This window comes from Glandiceps talaboti, chromosome 16 (assembly GCF_964340395.1).
Source record: "Glandiceps talaboti chromosome 16, keGlaTala1.1, whole genome shotgun sequence".
NCBI lineage: Eukaryota > Metazoa > Hemichordata > Enteropneusta > Spengelidae > Glandiceps > Glandiceps talaboti.
The window spans coordinates 23,013,071-23,033,793 of record NC_135564.1 but is presented as its reverse complement, the minus strand read 5'-3'; the positions used below and the strand labels follow the sequence as shown (position 1 = coordinate 23,033,793).

Below are 20,723 nucleotides of genomic sequence, written 5' to 3'. Positions count from 1 at the left end.
TTACTCCAGTGTCAAACCCTGTGTATGTAAATATACATGTATGCAGTGTTCTCCATGAGGGTTTTTTGAGGGGGCTCTGTTTTCAAGGAACGCTCTTTGTTTGCGTTCATCACCCCTTTGTTTTGGCGTGAACGTCTTCATAAGATTCTATTCAATGCCATCAATGAAAGAAGTGAACAGCAACACTGTGTCTATCATCATTTATGAACTTATTTATTGCCTTGATTATAACAATGGTAGGCGAAACAAAAACAGCAAATGTAGTACTGTCATAAAGTAGAAGACGGTACAGTACGTTGGTAATTTCTATGGCTGCATATATCAACCCGGTAATTACCAAGCCTTCCCGTAAATGTAATACAGTACGCAAGTATCCATACGATGTACGATGTCATGGCAATTTTCCCATTGTATTGATGAATACGAAAAAAAACCTAACTACTACGGTACAGTTCCATGGTGAAATTAATGTCCTAAATGATCACGTTTGCTGTGAAACTTGATTGTAGTACCACGAGGTAGCTCCGATGTGGCAGCCATGTTTGTTACCATACATTTACACTGAACGTATTCGGTTATTCTTAGCCCAAAGGGATGTCACAACTTGTAGCGCTGGTGCGTAAGACTGACTCGGAGGCAGCCATTTTCCTGTGATGACAACAGAACGTATGCAGTGAACTGTCAACCTGATTCCGGGGCGGATCTCATAAATTATTCATCGTTAGAAAGCTTAAATCTTCTAGTTTTTCATTATGAAATCCGTTTTATGGGTTTTCATGTGATTTTTTAGCGTAAATTCGATTTTAAAACTGTTTCTGATCATATCTCTGGCAAAAAATAACCGATTAAAAAGCGGAAAACAGATTTTACATGTTTGAATCAGGGTCTCTTAATTCATACATAAATGATAACATCATTGGTCACAGGACATCTGGAAACCCCGTCTAAGGAGAGGTACGAGTCAATATTCTGTTGACCGCGGACAGCCGTTGAAACAGAAACTGCCGTAACACTAACTTTTGACGGCTCATTATTGAAATTTAACACACAGAATGAGACAAAGACCATGTATTTTTCAAAAGAATTTTATTTATTCTACAGACCCTGCCGAAAAAAATGACATTGAACGATTTTAACGCTTTATTTTTACAATTAAAATAATCCATATTTTCATCAATCTTGTTGTGGTGCGTGACACTCCTACTTTCACCCCATCGAATATTGGTTATCCTAGTAAATTTAAATGAGACTAGTAAATTTACTCGGGTCTTTTGAATTGCTCGTTTACATTAACTCAGTGCATGTATCTGTACAACGTTTGCTGTTCATGCTAGCTAGCTGTGTTGGACTCAGTTGATCATCGTCACTAACCACGGCCTCTTTTATTGCAGTGTCAAAAATTTGCAGTGTGAAAGTCCATCATTTCTGTTGTACTCCCCAATAATAGTTTTTAGTCCCCGCCGGACGGAGTCCGGGACAGGGACTTATGGATTGGGTTCCGTCTGTGCGTCCGTCCGTCCGTCCGTCCGTCCGTCCGTCCGCAGCCATTTCTTGGAGATGCCTGGACCGATTTTTTTCAAACTTAGTACAGGGGGAACATACAATGGCATACATATGCACGTCGATTTGTTTCATGATATGATCCAATATGGCCGCCTAGCAGCCATTTTGTTTGCAAATTTTCCCTGTCTAAAGCCATAACTCAGACATGCTTGAACAGATCTCATTCAAAGTTGGTATTAGGACAGTGTTCTATGGCATATATGTGCATATTCATTGTTGTCATGATACGATCCAATATGGCCGCCTGGCAGCCATTTTGTTTGTGAATTTTCATGTCCAAAGCCATAACTCAGACATGCTTGAACAGATCTCATTCAAAGTTGGTATTAGGACAGTGTTCTATGACATACATGTGCATATCTATTTTCATCGTGATATGATCCCCCATACCCGACCAATCATTTATTGTTGTAGGCATGTTCCATGTCCAACAAGCAGACACAACATATCTAAGTCTGTTTGATTTAGGTTCACAAGTGTTGTTGCGTGATCAGAGTAGTGATAATTCCTTAAAACGCAATCATAGCGGGGACTATGTCATTCTCAGTGACTTGTTAGGACTTCTTTTGGGAAAGTTGTATGTGTGTAGTTTTTCTGCGTTGCCACAAACATGCAATAATTCATCATAACATGAGGCCATTGTTATCTGAAACACATTCTTTGATAGACGGACTTTGATTGGTCAAATTATCATGATGTCATTGCTTATGAATATGTATTACGTATACATGAGGTACGGCTTTGACAGCCGTAAGAAGCCAGAGTTTTATTTCGAAGAAATAATAGCTCTGGTTTGCAAGAATGGTTGAACTAGGAGGAAATTAAACTAACACTGATGTTTACTTTAGATGATGGTGTTAAGCAAGGATGTCTGATGACTCCCACTCTACATCAGTGATCTAGTCACAGAACTTGTGAGAGATCCAGAAGACTACACGTTTAAATAACCAACCAATGTATATCACTTGACAGTTACATGTATTTGCTGATGACATCATCCTTCTATCCAACTCTAAAGGTTTACAAATACTGTTTAAAAACCAATTCTACAGCAACACCAGTAAATGGGGACTAGAAGTGAATACTGAGAGAATTTTTACAAAGTCACACAAAAATCAGACAACAGGTGCACGTATGATAAAAAGTTTTTGTAAAAGGTTAATTAGCTCTTCACCTACCTCAATGTAACATTTAACACTAATGGTAAACTTAATCATAGACCCACCACCAACAGGATATGCAACTATGGTAAACATCAAAGGTTCTCTAAATGTTTATTGTACAATGTTTGTTTGCATATATTAACTCTTTCACCACCATTGGCCTCATGGGATTGTTTGTTCTCCACCAGCCACCTCACTAACATAAGGTGAGAGTGAGTGGTATGCAATCAAATTGATATAAAAATACTTAGAAATGCCCAATCTTCGAAAATTAGGTATCATTTTACTGGAAAATAAATTGTCTATATTATACTTACAAATACACACATTCAAATATCACATTCACAACTGAAATTTGGGTTAAAATGATAAAATATTGGTAAAAAAAAATATATGTTGTTAATTATTGACATATCACAGATAAAACAAAATTCAAAATACCAACATTTATGTTTCTACATACAGGTCAAATGGTCAAAATCGGGAAAAATTTAATGGCTCACTAATCTGGTTACGACGCAATAGTCAGTCCCGCACCGGCAATGAAGGGACTATTATACCTGAAGTCGTTGCACCAATACCTGAGCTTCACACACTGAGCTAGTACAAATAAAAGTCATTACTGAGACGTAACAAAAGAAATAAAACCACAATAATCCATTTTATAGCCAAAAATTACCCCCAAGACGTTAGTATGGGCATCGGTACCTGTCACAAGATTGTGTAAATTTGCTGACATTCAAAAATTCAAGTCTAAACTACCACTGACAGCTCATATGGACTTAGTGGGAATTTGATGGTTACACCTGAGTGCAATGTATTCCCACAGCTAAATACTTGTATTCAACGATGTATTTCAAGTCAAATTCAGTCAAAGTATCCAAAGACAGTGACATAATTTATATCGTAGACCATGTTATGAGAGCCGTTATTTACATTCGCCATGTTTAATTTCAATCTTGTGGGCAAAAAACACACGAAAAATTATGATCGCTCGTCATTTGGATCGTAGTTCTAGATACGTTCACTATCATCCAATCAAAATGGCAGGCAAGATAAACAAGGCTAATACGCATGTGTGGAACTAGTTATGGCAGCAATAGCTGCTGTTGAACGGTTTTACGACAAGATAGGTGAATGAACTTTGGCGTCCCGGTTCTGGTGGACGCACTAGCACGTCCCGGTATACCGGGTACTGATGGTGAAAGGGTTTTAAGCTACATAAGCATTTCCTGTCCGTTTCCGAGTTGTTTACCCTCACTATGACTCAGTGATATTGCCAGCTATCCGACATGTTTTTGACTAAATTTTGTGACCATTTCAATGTTTTCAACTGGTTGAAGACCCCAACAAGATATATAGTATTTTAGGTAAATGCATACATTGTCTTTTCGTGTATGTTGTTGTTCTTTGGCATGAAAAGAAGAATTGATTGCGTAAGCTGTCCATTGTTTGCGATTGTTGCAGTATGCTTTGAGTACAGTTGTTACCCAATTTCTCTGTCAGAAATGATTCTTGAAATTTTGAGTCCATTTATTGATGCTTTTTATCACGTTTTAATATTGTAGGCTGTTTTCATTGATCAGGATGAGGCATGTTATCGTAACTACTTTGAAAATAAACGTAAACATTCAATGCATGGTTGCCATTTCGGTTGATATATTCACAGAAAACGATGTATTTCGTCAAAAACACGCCTTCAAAATGATTTCTAAAGTACTAGACTTCAAATTTCTTGTTGCTAGTCTATTGTCTTTGCGGAATTTGAAACTTTACATCGTTCTCAGCCAAACCATGACTGAACTAACTGAGAAAATGAGAAGTACTCCAACTTTGACTTGTGAGATTGTACTTACGCAGATTAGGTTATGCTCAATTTTAATATTTGAATGAATTGTAACCCATTTTTGTCTTCTTTGAGTTGAAAAGTACAAATCTTTTATGTTCTTGAGCTTAGTACATGTGCCAATGTGTTATGTAGAGCTTTTAAAATGGCATGAAAATACAGTACAGATCAAGCATAATGGGATATTGTGCATGACCTATGCTTGCATCTTTAAAGCATTATTAGTTCCAGGGCGCCCTCTAGGGGCCCTGGAACTATTGAATCTCTATGGGTTCTTACTTTCTATCCACTTTCGGTTTACAACTCTGTGGGGTTTCCACGCAGTTTTCTTCCGGGTTTCCCAGCATGCATTGCAGCAAACGCTACCAGTTGGGGACCCCCTATCTTGTCGCTATTTGCGTAAGCTAAAAACTTGTGATAGTTGACAATATCGTGTTGTTGGTGGTGGTACTGTACTAAAAGTTGTGGAGTTGAGGGGTCATGTTTAAATGCTGACTCATTACAAAGCACATAGAACGTTCTGGAAGCGTGATTAGCGATCACAGTACAGTAAAGTTGAGTTTACGATGTGTGAACCTGTTTTGATCGAATTTGTGCATCATTGGATGTGATTTTGTTAAATTAAGGGACAGATATACTGGTATCACTCAGCTTGTGTACATTGGTATCAAAACATTGTATGTGGTCGGTAGTTTTGTGCTCGACTACTCCTTTTATCTTTTGGCGTAATCCTATAAAAAATCATGCTACTCATTTCTATGCATCAACATTGACGTCGGTATTTCTACATCGCCTCCAAAATTGTGCTCCTTTTGATTTTTTTCTTAGCAAATTTAGTTACCGTCCTGTTGATAAGAAACAGGCACTGTTTGCATGCTTCTGTAAGGTCATGCTTCTTCAAGGTCAAATAGCCATATTATTGTCAAAGTGTGTATATATATCTCTGATATGCAAGGACTGATTTCAACCAACCGTTGTACAAATGTCAGTTGCTATAGTCTGCATATACACATCATTTCTTTTCACAACCACCATGATGACGGCAAAGTGGCGGCTATATTTGTCATAAATATTCACATTTTTGCTGATAACTCTTGAAGTTTAACAGATAGAAACCCTATTCAAGTGTATTCATTGTGGTTATAAATGATGAGCTTTCTTATGACACACTGACTTTTGACCTTGACCTTTATCTTCAGGGTCAAATAGCTATGTCTTCATATTTTGAAATCATTAAGATAATAAATATAATAAATATTAATGCAAAGGTGCTTGAAATTGTCAAGGATCTACACATAATAGATAAGAAATGCACAACACTTTCAGGTGTTGTCAGTGTATCTTTTTGATTGCCTTAAAGGCCATGCCATAGTTGTTGTCCTTTTTGAACTGACAGCCTGTAACATAATGTACAAACTAAAGAACTTGCCGTAGTCACTACAAGAAATACTTTTTTTTTGTGGGGGGGGGGGGGGGGGGGGGGGCTGTCTTCCATGAAGGCTTGTGTTAATAATTCATGAAATGTTTTTGAAAGATAGTGCCTATTATAGAGTACACGTCATTAACATTTACACTATTGTCTATGTTTATCTTTTAGGTATACCATTTTATCCTCAGGAGTTCTCCACATTCATAATATTCAAATAAATGATGAAGGAGACTATAGATGTGTAGCTGAAAATATTGTCAGTAGAAGGAGATCTGATGAAGGAAGGTTAACTGTACAACAAGTAGATGCAACAACAGAGGGAAATGAGGACCTTGAGAGAAAGCCAAGGATTGTGGCTGGACCACAAAATGTTACAATGATGGTTGGCAGCACTGTAGTCATGGAGTGCCTTGTCAACAAAAGATACCATAGTGACCTACAACCCGTTGTCACTTGGAGCCTGGAAGGTGAGAACATCTGGGTTTCTGTTTTTAGCAAAACTGAAGTGAGATTCATTAGTAATATAGGTATGGTGAAATGTAATTTCAATCAAACCTGGCATAAAGGTAACATACTATGTGAGACATACATTTCTGTAAAGCACTTCCCTTTGTTTTGTGACCAAATCATATGGCCGAATGACAGCGATATTTCTTGTAAAATGTAACTATATGCATCATTCAAGTGTCTACATCCATATTCTCAAATATGAGCTTTCTTTTAAGACCTTGACCTTTGACCTGTGATGGCTTCTTCAATGACAAATAGCCAAGTTTGGGTTATCTTCATAGAGATTTGAATCAAAACATTTCAAATGATCATATTTAGCCCCCCCCCCCCCCATGTGTCTGTCTGTCCGTCTATCCATAATACATAATTTCTCAGACATACAATATCAGATTTCTCACTCAAAGCTAACTTATCATGTGGGACATATGCACATCAATCTGAACTGAGGTTCAGTAGTGCTATTGGCATGGTGAAATGTCTGCGTGTGTGCATGTGTGTGCGTGCGGATGCATGTGTGTATGTAAACTTAAAGTCAAAAAACCACCAGACTAATTGGCTTGGTATTTGGTGGGGACATTACGTAGGGTGTGTAGATGGAAAATTGTTCAAATGAATTGATCATATCAGATATGTGCATTTTTAGTCCCCGCGGACGAAGTCCGGAACGGGGACTTATGGATTGGGTTCCGTCTGTCCGTCCGTCCGTCCGTCCGTCCGTCCATCCGTCCGCAGCCGTTTCTTGGAGATGCCTGGACCGATTTTTTTCAAACTTGGTACAGGGGCAACATGCTATGGCATACATATGCACGTCAATTTGTTTTATGATACGATCCAATATGGCCACCTAGCAACCATTTTGTTTGCGAATTTTCCCTGTCTAAAGCCATAACTCAGGCATGCTTTAACAGATCTCATTCAAAGTTGGTATTAGGACGGTGTTCTATGACATACATGTGCATATTCATTGTTGTCATGATACGATCCAATATGGCCGCCTAGCAGCCATTTTGTTTGTGAATTTTCATGTCCAAAGCCATAACTCAGACATGCTTGAACAGATCTCATTCAAAGTTGGTATTAGGACAGTGTTCTATGACATACATGTGCATATCCATTTTCATTGTGATACAATCCAATATGGCTGCCTGGTAGCCATTTTGTTTGTGAATTTTCATGTCCAAAGCCATAACTCAGACATGCTTGAACAGATCTCATTCAAAGTTGGTATTAGGACAGTGTTCTATGACATACATGTGCATATCCATTTTCGTCGTGATACGATCCAATATGGCTGCGTGGCAGCCATTTTGTTTGTGAATTTTCCATGTCCAAAGCCATAACTCAGACTCCATTTTCATCGTGATATGATCCCCCATACCCAACCAATCCTTTATTGTTGGAGGCATATTCCATGTCCAACAAGCAGACACAACATATCTAAGTCTGTTTGTTTTAGGTTCACAAATGTTGTTGCGTGATCAGAGTAGTCATAATTCCTTAAAACCCAATTATAGCGGGGGCTATGTCATTCTCAATGACTTGTTGATTATTATTCTTAAGAAAGCTGAAATTATTTCAATCTAAATGTCCACAGATAAATTAGACTTTCAAAACATGAAAAGTTTGTGTACAGCTACCGGCAGACATCGTGTTAGTCCGAAATTTCGTGATACACGAGACTTACTATACATCCTTATTGAGGACTTCAAAATCTTGTGATAGTTTGTGATGTCATGGCCACCATGTTGGAAAATCCATGCTTTCATCGTAGTTGTACGATTTACCAGTCTACAATGTCAAACTACAAACTAAAAGTGTTTTCAGAGTAAAATTGAAGGATATCGGGTCCGATATGTGAAAACCCTCTCGGGAGAACACAAATGCAAATATCCTTAGCAACCATGACCATGCTCATAGCTACAGCCAAATGGTGGTGTATTTCACAAAACAGCAGAGATTTTTAGACAAGTGAACAAACATTCAAAAAGTGTATGCAAATGTACCTAGCAGCAAGACCATGCCCATAGCAACAGCCAAATGATCACGCATATCTCAGATAACAGTGATTAATAGACAATTGAATAAACATTCAAAAAATGTATGTAAATGTGCCTAACAACAAGACCACACCCATAGCAACAACCAAATGATCACTTATATTGCAATGATAACAACAGGGATTAATAGACAAATAAATAAACATGTATTAAAACGTCATTGGCACTATATTTCATACCATCCAATACATCAGATTACCATGACTGGTAGTCATCTCTGACATCTACGACATCTACGATTACTGCTTTTTTTGGAATTATAAATTTTTGACAAAAAAGACACATTGTTATACCTAATTAGTCCCCGCCGGACAAAGTCCGGGACGGGGACTTATGGATTGGGTTCCGTCCGTCCGTCCGTCCGTCCGTCCGTCCGCAGCCGTTTCTTGGAGATGCCTGGACCGATTTTTTTCAAACTTGGTACAGGGGCAACATACAATGGCATACATATGCACGTCAATTTGTTTCATGATACGATCCAATATGGCCGCCTGGCAGCCATTTTGTTTGCAAATTTTCCCTGTCAAAAGCCATAACTCAGACATGCTTGAACAGATCTCATTCAAAGTTGGTATTAAGACAGTGTTCTATGACATAAATGTGTATATTCATTGTTGTCATGATACGATCCAATATGGCCGCCTAGCAGCCATTTTGTTTGCGAATTTTCCATGTCCAAAGCCATAACTCAGACATGCTTGAACAGATCTCATTCAAAGTTGGTATTAGGACAGTGTTCTATGACATACATGTGCATATTCATTGTTGTCGTGATACGATCCAATATGGCCGCCTAGCAGCCATTTTGTTTGCGAATTTTCCATGTCCAAAGCCATAACTCAGACATGCTTGAACAGATCTCATTCAAAGTTGGTATTAGGACAGTGTTCTATGACATACATGTGCATATCCATTTGTTGTCATGATACGATCCAATATGGCCGCCTAGCAGCCATTTTGTATGTGAATTTTCCATGTCCAAATCCATAACTCAGACATGCTTGAACAGATCTCATTCAAAGTTGGTATTAGGACAGTGTTCTATGACATAATATCCATTTTCATCGTGATACGATCAAATATGCCTGCCTGGCAGCCATTTTGTTTGCGAATTTTCCATGTCCAAAGCCATAACTCAGACATGCTTGAACAGATCTCATTCAAAGTTGGTATTAGGACAGCGTTCTATGACATACATGTGCATATCCATTTTCTTCTTGATACGATCCCCCATACCCGACCCATCCTTTATTGTTGTAGGCATGTTCCATGTCCAACAAGCAGACACAACATATCTAAGTCTGTTTGATTTAGGTTCACAAGTGTTGTTGCATGGTCAGAGTAGTGATAATTCCTTAACCCTTTCACCACCAATGGCCTCATGGGATTGTGTGTACTGTTTTCCACCAGCCCCCTCACTAACATAATGTGAGAGAGAGTGTGGTGTAATCAAACTGATATAAAAAATACTTAGAGTTGCTTATTTTTAAAAAATAAGGTATCATTTGAATTGAAAATAAATTTTCTACATCATAGTAGCAAATACAAATGTACATACATTCAAATATCACACACTTAACCGAAATATGGATTAATGTAATAAAATATTAATAAAACAAACATAGGTTGTTTATTTATTGGCATATCACAAATAAACAAAATATTTATATTACAAAAAAAATTCAAAATACCAACATTTATGTTCCTATAAAACTTCTGTATACTGGTTAAATGGTCAAAATCGGCGAAAATTTGTCAGAAAATGTTATTTTTAGTCGTAATAAATTTGAACAAAAATAATTAACGGTTCATTAATCCAATTACAACGCAATAGTCAGCCCCGCACCGGCAATCAAAGGGACAAAAATATCTGAAGTCGTCGCCCCAATACCTTCTGAAAAATCAGTTTGTGTAATTATATATCATTATTTGACAGAACAACAAAAAATTATCACCAAATTTATCCTCAAAATCAGTAAAAAATGCCCCCAAGTTGGTAGTTTACGAGTCCAAATCGGGACGCCAAAGTGACGCTTTTCGCCGACATGCTTACCCACGAAAGCAAATATGCAGTCAGGACTTTGAAGTTATGTTGCGATAATCTGATCCTTCCATATACTGTATCGAGTTCACTCAGCCATCTCCTTGTACATCGTATTCATAGTCAAAATTTAGTGGAAATTTCTACGAACAGCACCTTTATTTACATTGCAAACGATGTTAGGGGAGACAGATTTTGCTTCGGCGTTGTTGGAATTTGAATTTTACATTGAAAAACTCGCGTAAAAAATCCGATCGGAAAATCGCCCATATCACAAGTAAGTTTCCCTCCACTGACCTCTACACACTAAGCTAATACAAATACAAGTCATTATTGAGCCATAACCAAAAGAAATAAAACCAAAATAATCCACGATATAGCCCAAAATTACCCCCAGAACGTTAGCATGGGCGTTGGCACGGTCACAAGATTGCGTAAATTTGAACGACATTCAAAAATTCAACCGTAAACTGCCGTCGGCAGCTCACACGGCCTTAGCGGGAATTTGATGCTTACACACAAGTACAATGTGTTCCCATAGCTAAATACTTGTATTCAACGATGTATTTCAAGTCAAATTCTGTCGAAATATCCAAAGATAGTGACATAATTTATATCGTAGGCCATGTTATGAGAGCCGTTAATTACTTCCGCCATGTTGAAATTCGATTTCGTGAGCGAAAAACGCACACAAAATTACGATCGCTCGTCATTTGGATCGTACTCCAGATACCGTTCACTGTCATGCTTTCAAAATGGCTGTGTAGATAAACAAGGCTAATACGCATGTGTGGAACTAGTTATGGCAGCAAATTTTGCAGCAATAGCTGCCGTTAAACGGCTTAACGGTGAGGTAGGTGAATGAACTTTGGCGTTCCTGCAATAGCGGAAATTGGTGGGCGCCCTAGCGCATTCCCGCAATAGCGGGAATTGGAGGTGAAAGGGTTAAAACCCAATCATAGCGGGGACTATGTCATTCTCAATGACTTGTTTTCATATCACTTTTGGGAGCATCATGTCATGAATAATTCTTAATCTAAACACCTCTACAAAGATTCCCACCAAGTTTCAAACCGATCTGCCCAGTAGTTTTGGAGTTTTTGACCAAAACCCACACTTTCTTACCCAAATCACACATCTGTGTTAAGATCATTTTGATTTGAAGAATTTCCCAACTAGACGCCCAAGGTAATATACCCACCAAATATCATGGCAATCAGTGTAGCAGATTTTGGCTTTAAGTTATTTACACACACACACACACACACACACACACACACACACACACACACACACACACACACACACACACACACACACACACACAGACACTTCGCCATGCCTATAGCACACTACTGAATCATATCAGGTTAGTGCTAAAAAAACATGCATGACAAAATAAAAGACAAAAGTAGTTAGACATCATTTGTTGTTGCATCTGGAAGACAATGAATGCCAGCCTTCACTTTACCTCACACTGAAAACTAGATATTAAAAAACCCTTCTCTTTGTGGAAAGATAAAGCTCTGGAAAAGCGTAGGCACCTATAACTGCATTGCATATGGCTTTTCACAGTATGTGATTGAATTATCTGGTTCTCTACACTTGCAACCTTGCTTGTGAAATAAACTAGTATTAGAAGGAAAATAAACTTCGCTAAAATCCGTAGCACTGTGCCCCTTTCAACTTTCCTAAATATAACAACCACAACATATCAACACACAAAGTGATGGTAACTCCTTGGTGACAGCACTTAGACTAGTTGGTATGTAATGATGGGGTGCCCTCACAGTCAATCCAGGTGGCCTGCTGAGGGCAGATTGACAAGATGGGGTGCCCTCACAGTCAATCCAGGTGGCCGCTGAGGGCAGATTGACATGATGTATCTTAAGTCTACACTTAAACTGAAGTCATCCAATGACATTGTCATGTATTCACTTATGTTGATCCCTATAAGAGCACCCTAATATGTCAAAAGAACATTAATTTCTCTCTATACGTATTGTAACCCTTAGCCTAGAAATGACATTTGTTGTCCTGAAAAATGGGGATATCATGACAAAACGAAATTGTATATGTGAAATAATGGTTGGCTAAAGAATGACAAGTACATGTAGACTAGACTTTGATTCAGTTTAAAGTTAGAAAAGCAGCTAACAAATGAATGACTATTGCATTGTTCTATAACTACACATAATTACTGTTTGTGCCATTTTCCTTTTTAGCACAACTGAACTGATGAGGTTCAGTAGTACTACAGGCATGGGGAAGTGTCTGTCTGTCTGTCTGTCTGTCTGTTTTGTTTGTGTGTGTGTGTGTGTGTGTGTGTGTGTGTGTGTGTGTGTGTGTGTGTGTGTGTGTGTGTGTGTGTGTGTGTGTGTGTGTGTAAACAACTCAGTTAAAGTCAGAAACCACTGGACCAATTGCCATGATATTTGGTGGGTCCATTGCCTTGGATGTCTAGTTGGGAAATTGTTCAAATCAAAATGATCATATCACCGGTTTGTGATTTGGATAAAAAAACTGAACTGAGGTTAAGTAGTGCTATAGGGATTGCCCGGCATCTGTCTGTCTGTCTGTCTGTCTGTCTGTCTGTCTGTCTGTCTGTGTGTGTGTGTGTGTGTGTGTGTGTGTGTGTGTGTGTGTGTGTGTGTGTGTGTGTGTGTGTGTGTGTGTGTAAACAACGTAAAGTCAAAAACCGCTGAACTGATTGCCATGATATTTGGTGGGTCCATTGCCTTGGATGTCTAGTTGGGAAATTGTTCAAATCAAAATGATCCTACCACCGGTTTGTGATTTGGGTCAAAAAATGTCATTTTGGGTCAAAAAACTTAAACTCAAAAACTACTGGGCAGATTGGGCTGAAATTTGGGTGAAACATTCTTCAGGGTGTTTTTACTAAAAATTGTTCATGATATATGATGGTCCCATCAGTGATATGCAAATTAGGGCTAAAAATGTGTCTTTTTGGTCAAAAATCTATAATTCCAAAAACCACTGAGCAGATTGGGCTGAAATTTAATGGGAATACATTTAGGGATGTATGGACGAAGAAATATTAAACATACAATGATTCCATGAGTGATATGCAAATTAGGTGTAAAAATGTTAATTTTTGGTCAAAAACTTATATCTCAAAAAGTACTTGGTCAGTGAGTCTGAAACTTGGTGAGATGTTTCTAGAAGTGTTATTCTATATCATTGCTTTTCCTCAAACTTTTTCAACTTTGAAATTACCCCATAGATTGAGCTTAACTTTGTTCAGAATTTGTCCTCATTAATAGCTGACACAGTGAGAACAGTACATTGTTAATTAACTATAATGTTTACTTTACTAAAGTGTGTAGCATGGCCAGTTTGGTTTATGACTGGATTATGTAATATGTTGTAAGACAGCTGTTTCATCACCTACCCATATAAATTGAATGTAGCTGGTGTTTAAAATATTACAATAAGACAACCAAGAAAGTTAAACATGTTACATATTGGTATGACTTGATTCCAAATTGATTTAAAAAAATAAAGAAGTACAAAACCTTGTAGACACACCACTTTAAAGTTTGTTTAGGATGTTGCTATACTTGTCTTGTACACTTCCAACATAGGATGGCTGCATTATGGTGATGGAAATTAGGTATGAAAATTTTGTTTTGGTTACAACTTTAAATCTTCAAAAAATTATATATCTATCATTGTCCTGAACATGAAGTTGTGCAACAACGCAATATTTGCACTATTTTTAAAAACTGTACAGTTGTGCTACAATGCCATTGACGGTATTTTTGGTCAAAAACTTAAACTCCAAAACTATTGGGCAGATATAGATTGGCATGATGTGATTAAAGTAAGATTTGTTCATGACATGATGATTCCCTTAGTAATATGCAAATTAGGGCTAAAATGTGTCTTTTTGGTCAACAACCTATAATTCCCAAACTACAGCAGATTGGGCTGAAATTTAGCAGGGATGCATCTGTGGGTGTATAGATGAAGAAATATTAATGATCTCATCAGTAATATGCAAATTAGGTGTAAAAATGTGAATTTTGGTCACAAATTTCTCTCAAAGAGTGTACTTGCTTGGTCAATGAGACGAAATTGGTGAAGTGTTATTCTGCAGATTTTCTTCAAAATATTTTGACACAATTGGCCCTAGCAACCATGATCACGCTCTTAGCAACAACCAAATGGCAACATATTTTGGTCAAATGACAACATTATCTGGTAGGCAAGTGAGTAAACATTCAAAAAATGTATGCATATATCCCTAGCAACCAAGACCACACCCATAGCAACAGCCAAACGGTGGTGTATTTCACAAAGGTAACAACAGGGATTAATAGACAATTGAATAAACATTCAAAAAATGTATGTAAATTTGCCTAGTAACAAGACCATGCCCATAGTAACAGCCAAATGATCACATATATTGTGAAGGTAACAACAGGGATTAATAGACAATTGAATAAACATTCAAAAAATGTATGTAAATGTGCCTAGCAACAAGACCACACCCATAGCAACAGGTAAATGATCATGTATCTTGCTAAAATATCAGGAATTCATACACAAGTGAACAAAAACATTCAAAAATGTATGGAAATATATCTACAATGTAGCAACATGACCATGCCCATGGCAACAACCAAATGAGCATGAATATCGCAAAGATAGCATCATGGTTGGATTGGCAACTGGATAGTCATTCAGCAAATGAACACCTATTGTTAGCATGGCCCAGTATATGCATAAACCTTGATGCACTGTTGTTGTTGCATCATCAAAGCATCTGCATTGAACAATGCCTGCGTCTGAGCTCTCTGACACAAAATAAACAGCACTTTATGTATACATGCTTTGTGACTTAGTAATAATCGTGTACTCTGCTATCTAGATGCCAATAGATGCAATGTTTATAATGAGATGCTGATGCATTGTTAACTTGATGCACCATTAATGAGATGGTCTGTGGACACCTCAAAGGTGCAAATTGAATGCTGTTTACACACACTAATCCCCAAAAGCATTGTTCATGAACTTTGCTTGCATGGTGCTTAAAGATGCAATCATAGTTCATGTACAATGTTCCATTTTGCTTGATATGTAATGTATTGTACCATAATCTTCACATGCATATCAATTTGTGTCACGATATGATCCAATTGTGTCACGATATGATCCAATAAGGTCTTTGGGCAAACATTTGACATTGTCCTCATACCAACTTTGATTGAGATCTGTTCAGGCCTGTCAGCTTTGAACTTTTTGTTAGCTCTGCTGTCAGCGAAAGCTGAAAGCGTAGCTTTAGGTATAGGTGGGTATAGAGTATAGAGAGTAGAGTGAATCATAGGTGTCCGTCAAACTTTTATATTTTCACTATCTACTCCGAAAGTGACAGTCGAAATTCTTCGATATTTGGTGTGCATGTTCCCTGGGGGGAGGCTATTCAGATTTGTTCATGCCAAATTGATCTGTGCCATTTTCAATTTTTTATGATTTTTTTTCCAAAAATGACATTTTCATCAACTCCTCATAAACTTCAAGTCAGATTGCTTTGATATCTGGTGTGTTGATGCACAGGGGGTAGCTTACTTAGATTTAGCACTTAAAGATTAGATTTTTATGATTTTTTTTTTGAAATTTGAAAAAAAAAATGAATATGTTAATGAGCATAATGACCGACGCCATATTGGAAATCAGTCCGCGAGACTTTAGGTAAAGTGCAACTTTTCAAAAGACACTATTGACGTCAAACAAGCAATGTAATATGTGCTATATAGTCTTAATTCTACGCATTGTGCGCCCAAATGACAAATATTTGTTTGAAAAAGGGTTGTAAACTTCAAATCCAATCTCTACCCCTCCTACAGAATGGTTCATTCCAGTATATGCACCTCATTATCATTGTGAGAAGTCTTCCATGCCTAGCGCCTGAACTGAAGTGTATCGAACGATTTTTGACAGAGTCAGTCGTCAATAAAAACGATAATACTCTTTCTAAAAATTACCACATTTTGAAAGGGAAAGTGCTTTGTGGTTCATTTATGGAGTTTTGTTTTTGTACGATCAATATTGGTGGCAAAATTACAGCGTCAAAATTGCCGATGTGGTAATGCACGACAAGTACCCGGATGCACGAGGGACTAACCCAGAAGCAAGTCGTTGTCAGCCATACGTTACAGTGCAGTGGTAACATCGTCCGAGAAATCGCTGCGTTCAGTGTCATTATTCACAGAATTGTTGTTTTTGAGTGAAAAGCCGTCTTGAATTGTATAACTCTAACATGTCAAGTTATATTTTGAAAGTTGTATCGCTAGTTTGAGACGATTTTCTCACGTACTATCAGGGCTTACTTGGACTTGGACCTTACTCCAGTTCATCGGGAAGTTTAGCCAGCCCGATAATTCTTTCTGGTTTAGTTTACAACACTTTTGATTGCGCAGATTTTGTTGTTGTGATGAAAAGAAATTAAAAAAAAGATCACTTCAACCATTTCGTTGTGTTTTCTTTATGAAAGGTAATCGAACATGAACGAGTGTTACCACTGTAACCAGGAGGGTCTATGCTGTAACGTATGGCAAGGGTTCGACATACACGCTGGTCCGCTATCCCCGGAGTCTAGTAACTTTCTATAAGGACCAGTAAAGGTTACTAAAATGCCCATTGCAGGTAGTCCGACGAGATAGTGACTTTTCGATAGGTATATTAGGGAGCTCAGAATTCAAACCACCGGCTATATGATGAATTCATGGTCATAGTAAAATTCATTTGATTTTTAATTTGCTATTTTGACCAACTCCGGTTGTCTATTCGCGATAAAAGATTAGATTTTCTATGATTCCGTGTCATAAAAGCATGTGTTGTGTAGTTTTCGAAAAGCACACCCGGTGGGAAAGTCGCCCAACAGGCGATCTCGCGCCATTGCTGTACTACGTGGCACTTTATTCTGGCGGGGTGTCTCTTGAAAACGGGAATAGCGAAGGATGAGCCAATCAAGTGAGACCTTTTAAATGTAGCTAATATTATAGCCAATAAAATTAGTTGTACGATGATATGTGTATAATAAGGGTAAGGCTGGCCTAGCGCCTCTACACTGTAACAAGTAAATAGTAAAGTTGAAATCTTTGTCGCATGAATTCGTATTTATGTACGGATGCGTAGTCTTTCTGAACAGCAATTTTTAGATCAGTTAGTATTTAAACTACGTTTCTGAGTTAATTATTCGGTAGGTTATTGACGAGCTCCCTTTGTAAAAACGCTGTACAAATTGGATGTCAGCGTTCGCCCCGGCCACGTTCAACGGAACTAAGTGAAGCTCAATCATAACAATGGTGGCTGTCAAAATCGAAGACGCAATTTGACCGTGTTGTTATTTCAGTGAGTTAATAATATAATAATAATCTTTATTTGTCCAAATAAATTCGGAAATTTGTTGAATGGTCGCCGCAGAGCAGCGCCCTAGTGCCCTAGTGTTGAAGAAGCAGGAGGAAACCGGAGTGCCCGGGGAAAACCTGCGTTGTTCGGCAGGGTCAAACTGAGCATCACCCTTCTTACATGCAGACCTAGTTAAATTTTAAATCAAACCCAGCTAACACCAGGCGGGTTCGAACCCAGACTGCAGAGGTAAGAGGCGTACGAGCTAACCGCTCGGCCACCGATTCAGCAAGAAAACAACGTGTTCTATGTTTTTGTACTTCCTACATGATGTGATGATCGTTTTTTTTACCGGTACAACTTACAGCCTACAATGAAACTGCTAACTTAGTTAGTAACACTGACACGATTCCGTGTTCCGTGTTCATGTTTTGGGGCACATTTCTAAATACGCGAAACCAGTTATTGAATGTGTAGTGGGTATTGATATTCAGTTTGAAAAATTACAATCCTGAACTTTATTTTGCGAACGGTTTTGTCATTTCTTAGTAACTGTATCACGTTTAATGTTTATGTCAACCTGGAAGTACATAGACACGAAAATAGACGAAGTGACTTGTACATGTAATTAGTAACAAAATTTTGCTGTAACTGCTGGTAACCTTCAAATTTATTTATTTTTATGTTGTAAATACATTCTAATATGCACTAAGGACAACACTATAAAGACTTGCTCCATGGGAAGGTAATTTTTTGTCTTTTAAAAATGCAATAGTTAGATCAATGTGTACCAGAAATGTTCTGTAGTATTTAAGCTAGAAATAAGACCACATAACATCTTATACTTCCCCCCCCCCCCAATTAAGACAAACTACTCACAGAAAGCAACAAATAAAGAGAAGAAGCTCCAAAACATAAAAAAGAGAATAAAATAACAGTAATGAGTTGATGATGCACAAACAACTACAAAGAAATAGACAGTTCAATTACAACACACGGTTTGAAATAAATATGCGGTTTGGAAAAGTGAATTAGAAGTAGAGCAAAAACTAAGAGTGATGAAGAGCCTAAGTGAACAAGCGAAAGCACTTAAAGATAGGACCACCAAATTTTTTGCAGGACTACTACGTTATCAATTTTACTAGTCCTGTGGGATAGTGACTTTTTTACTCCAGTGTCGAACCCTGTTGGCTGAGAATGACTCTCTTTCGGGTACTTGGGGATTGTCGCCGTACGGAAACTAAGATGGCGATTAATACATTTCTTCCCTATATATATATCTACTACAACTAGTACAAGTTGAATGTTGTTAACTTGGTAAATTTGTTAGAAAATTGAAATTCAAATTGCCTCAAAATTATTTTAGATCCCTAAATTTTCCAGGGTTAAAGCTGTAAGACACTGGAATTATTTATAGCCAACCTCAAAATCCTCTTTTTTTTTCTTTTTCTTGTGTGCATTTCCCAGTCATTTTTTTTTCTGAGATTTTTGTGCAATTTTTCATAACAGTAGATTTTTGTTATAAAATGGTGACTATGGTATAAAAGTACAATACATTACCAACTTCTGTGTAAAATGTGTTTTATAGTGAGACATCATATGAAACCACTAACCACTTTATTGCATCGCTAAAACAAAACTGCATAGTAAAGAGCTGAAGAACTGAACCACTTCTACATGTCACCAAAATTAAAAATAAAATTAAAAAAAAACAGCGGAGCTATTCTGACCGATAGGTCGCTTGTTAACTCTTTAACTCTTTCACCACCATTGGCCACATGGGATTGTTTGTTCACCACCATTGGCCACATGGGATTGTTTGTTCACCACCATTGGCCACATGGGATTATTTGTTCACCACCATTGGCCACATGGGATTGTTTGTTCACCACCAGGCCCCTCACTAACATAACTTTGAGGTGAGAGTGAGTGGTATATAATCAAATTGATATAAAGGTACTTAAAGTTGCATATTTTTGAAAAATAATGTATCATTTGAATGGAAAATAAATTTTCTACATCATACTTGCAAATATATACATTCAAATGTCACACACACATTTTCATGTCTGGAGCCATTTGGAAGACATGTCTAGATCAATTTTAGTCAATCTTGGTATAAGGGCAATGTACTATTAGGTATATATGCATGTCATTGCACCTAGCACAGACAAGAAGTGTTACAATCCAAACAGGGATCAACAGCTCCCAAACAGCGGGGTGGCCATGAAAGTTAGCTTCATAAAATATCTTCAGTATGATGATTAAAAAAATGGAAAATGCATACAGTTGTACTTGTAGTCCGATTGTATGTTTTGCTTTCTGCCATAGTACTGAGAGTCCATTGTTTTTTATTTTGATACAAAATAGCATATTCTGCCACAATCAACGTAAAAAAGAAGCAACACTAATGTTGCAATTTTCGTTGTCACTGTTGTGTCTACCTGGAATATTACTGCACAGGTTCACTGTATGGATGGTAATGAACCCAATCAAAAGAAAATTAAATTAAGCGAGTACATAGTATTCAATAATAAACAATTTGTACCATTTCAGATGGAACAGAAGTAATTAACTCACAGGAAGGAAACAATCTTGAAATCAATGAATTAGAAACATCAGATAGTGGTGTTTATGTATGTACAGCAGAGAACCCAACTACTGGTGTACAAGTCAAGGCAAAAGGCATTTTACAAGTACATGGTAAGTAACGTGTCCGTAATGCTCTTTTTAAAGACTA

General features: G+C 37.6%; 1 protein-coding gene across 1 annotated transcript in view; it reads left to right on the top strand.

Moving 5' to 3' along the window:
* Positions 1 to 904: 904 nt before the first annotated feature.
* LOC144447225 (protogenin-like) overlaps positions 905 to 20,723 on the top strand; it is a 122,809-nt gene continuing 102,990 nt past the window's right edge. Inside the window, exons 1-3 of the mRNA XM_078137127.1 lie at positions 905 to 954; positions 6,170 to 6,468; positions 20,540 to 20,686. Coding sequence (XP_077993253.1) covers positions 905 to 954; positions 6,170 to 6,468; positions 20,540 to 20,686 — 496 coding nt within the window. The remainder of the gene's footprint in view (positions 955 to 6,169; positions 6,469 to 20,539; positions 20,687 to 20,723) is intronic.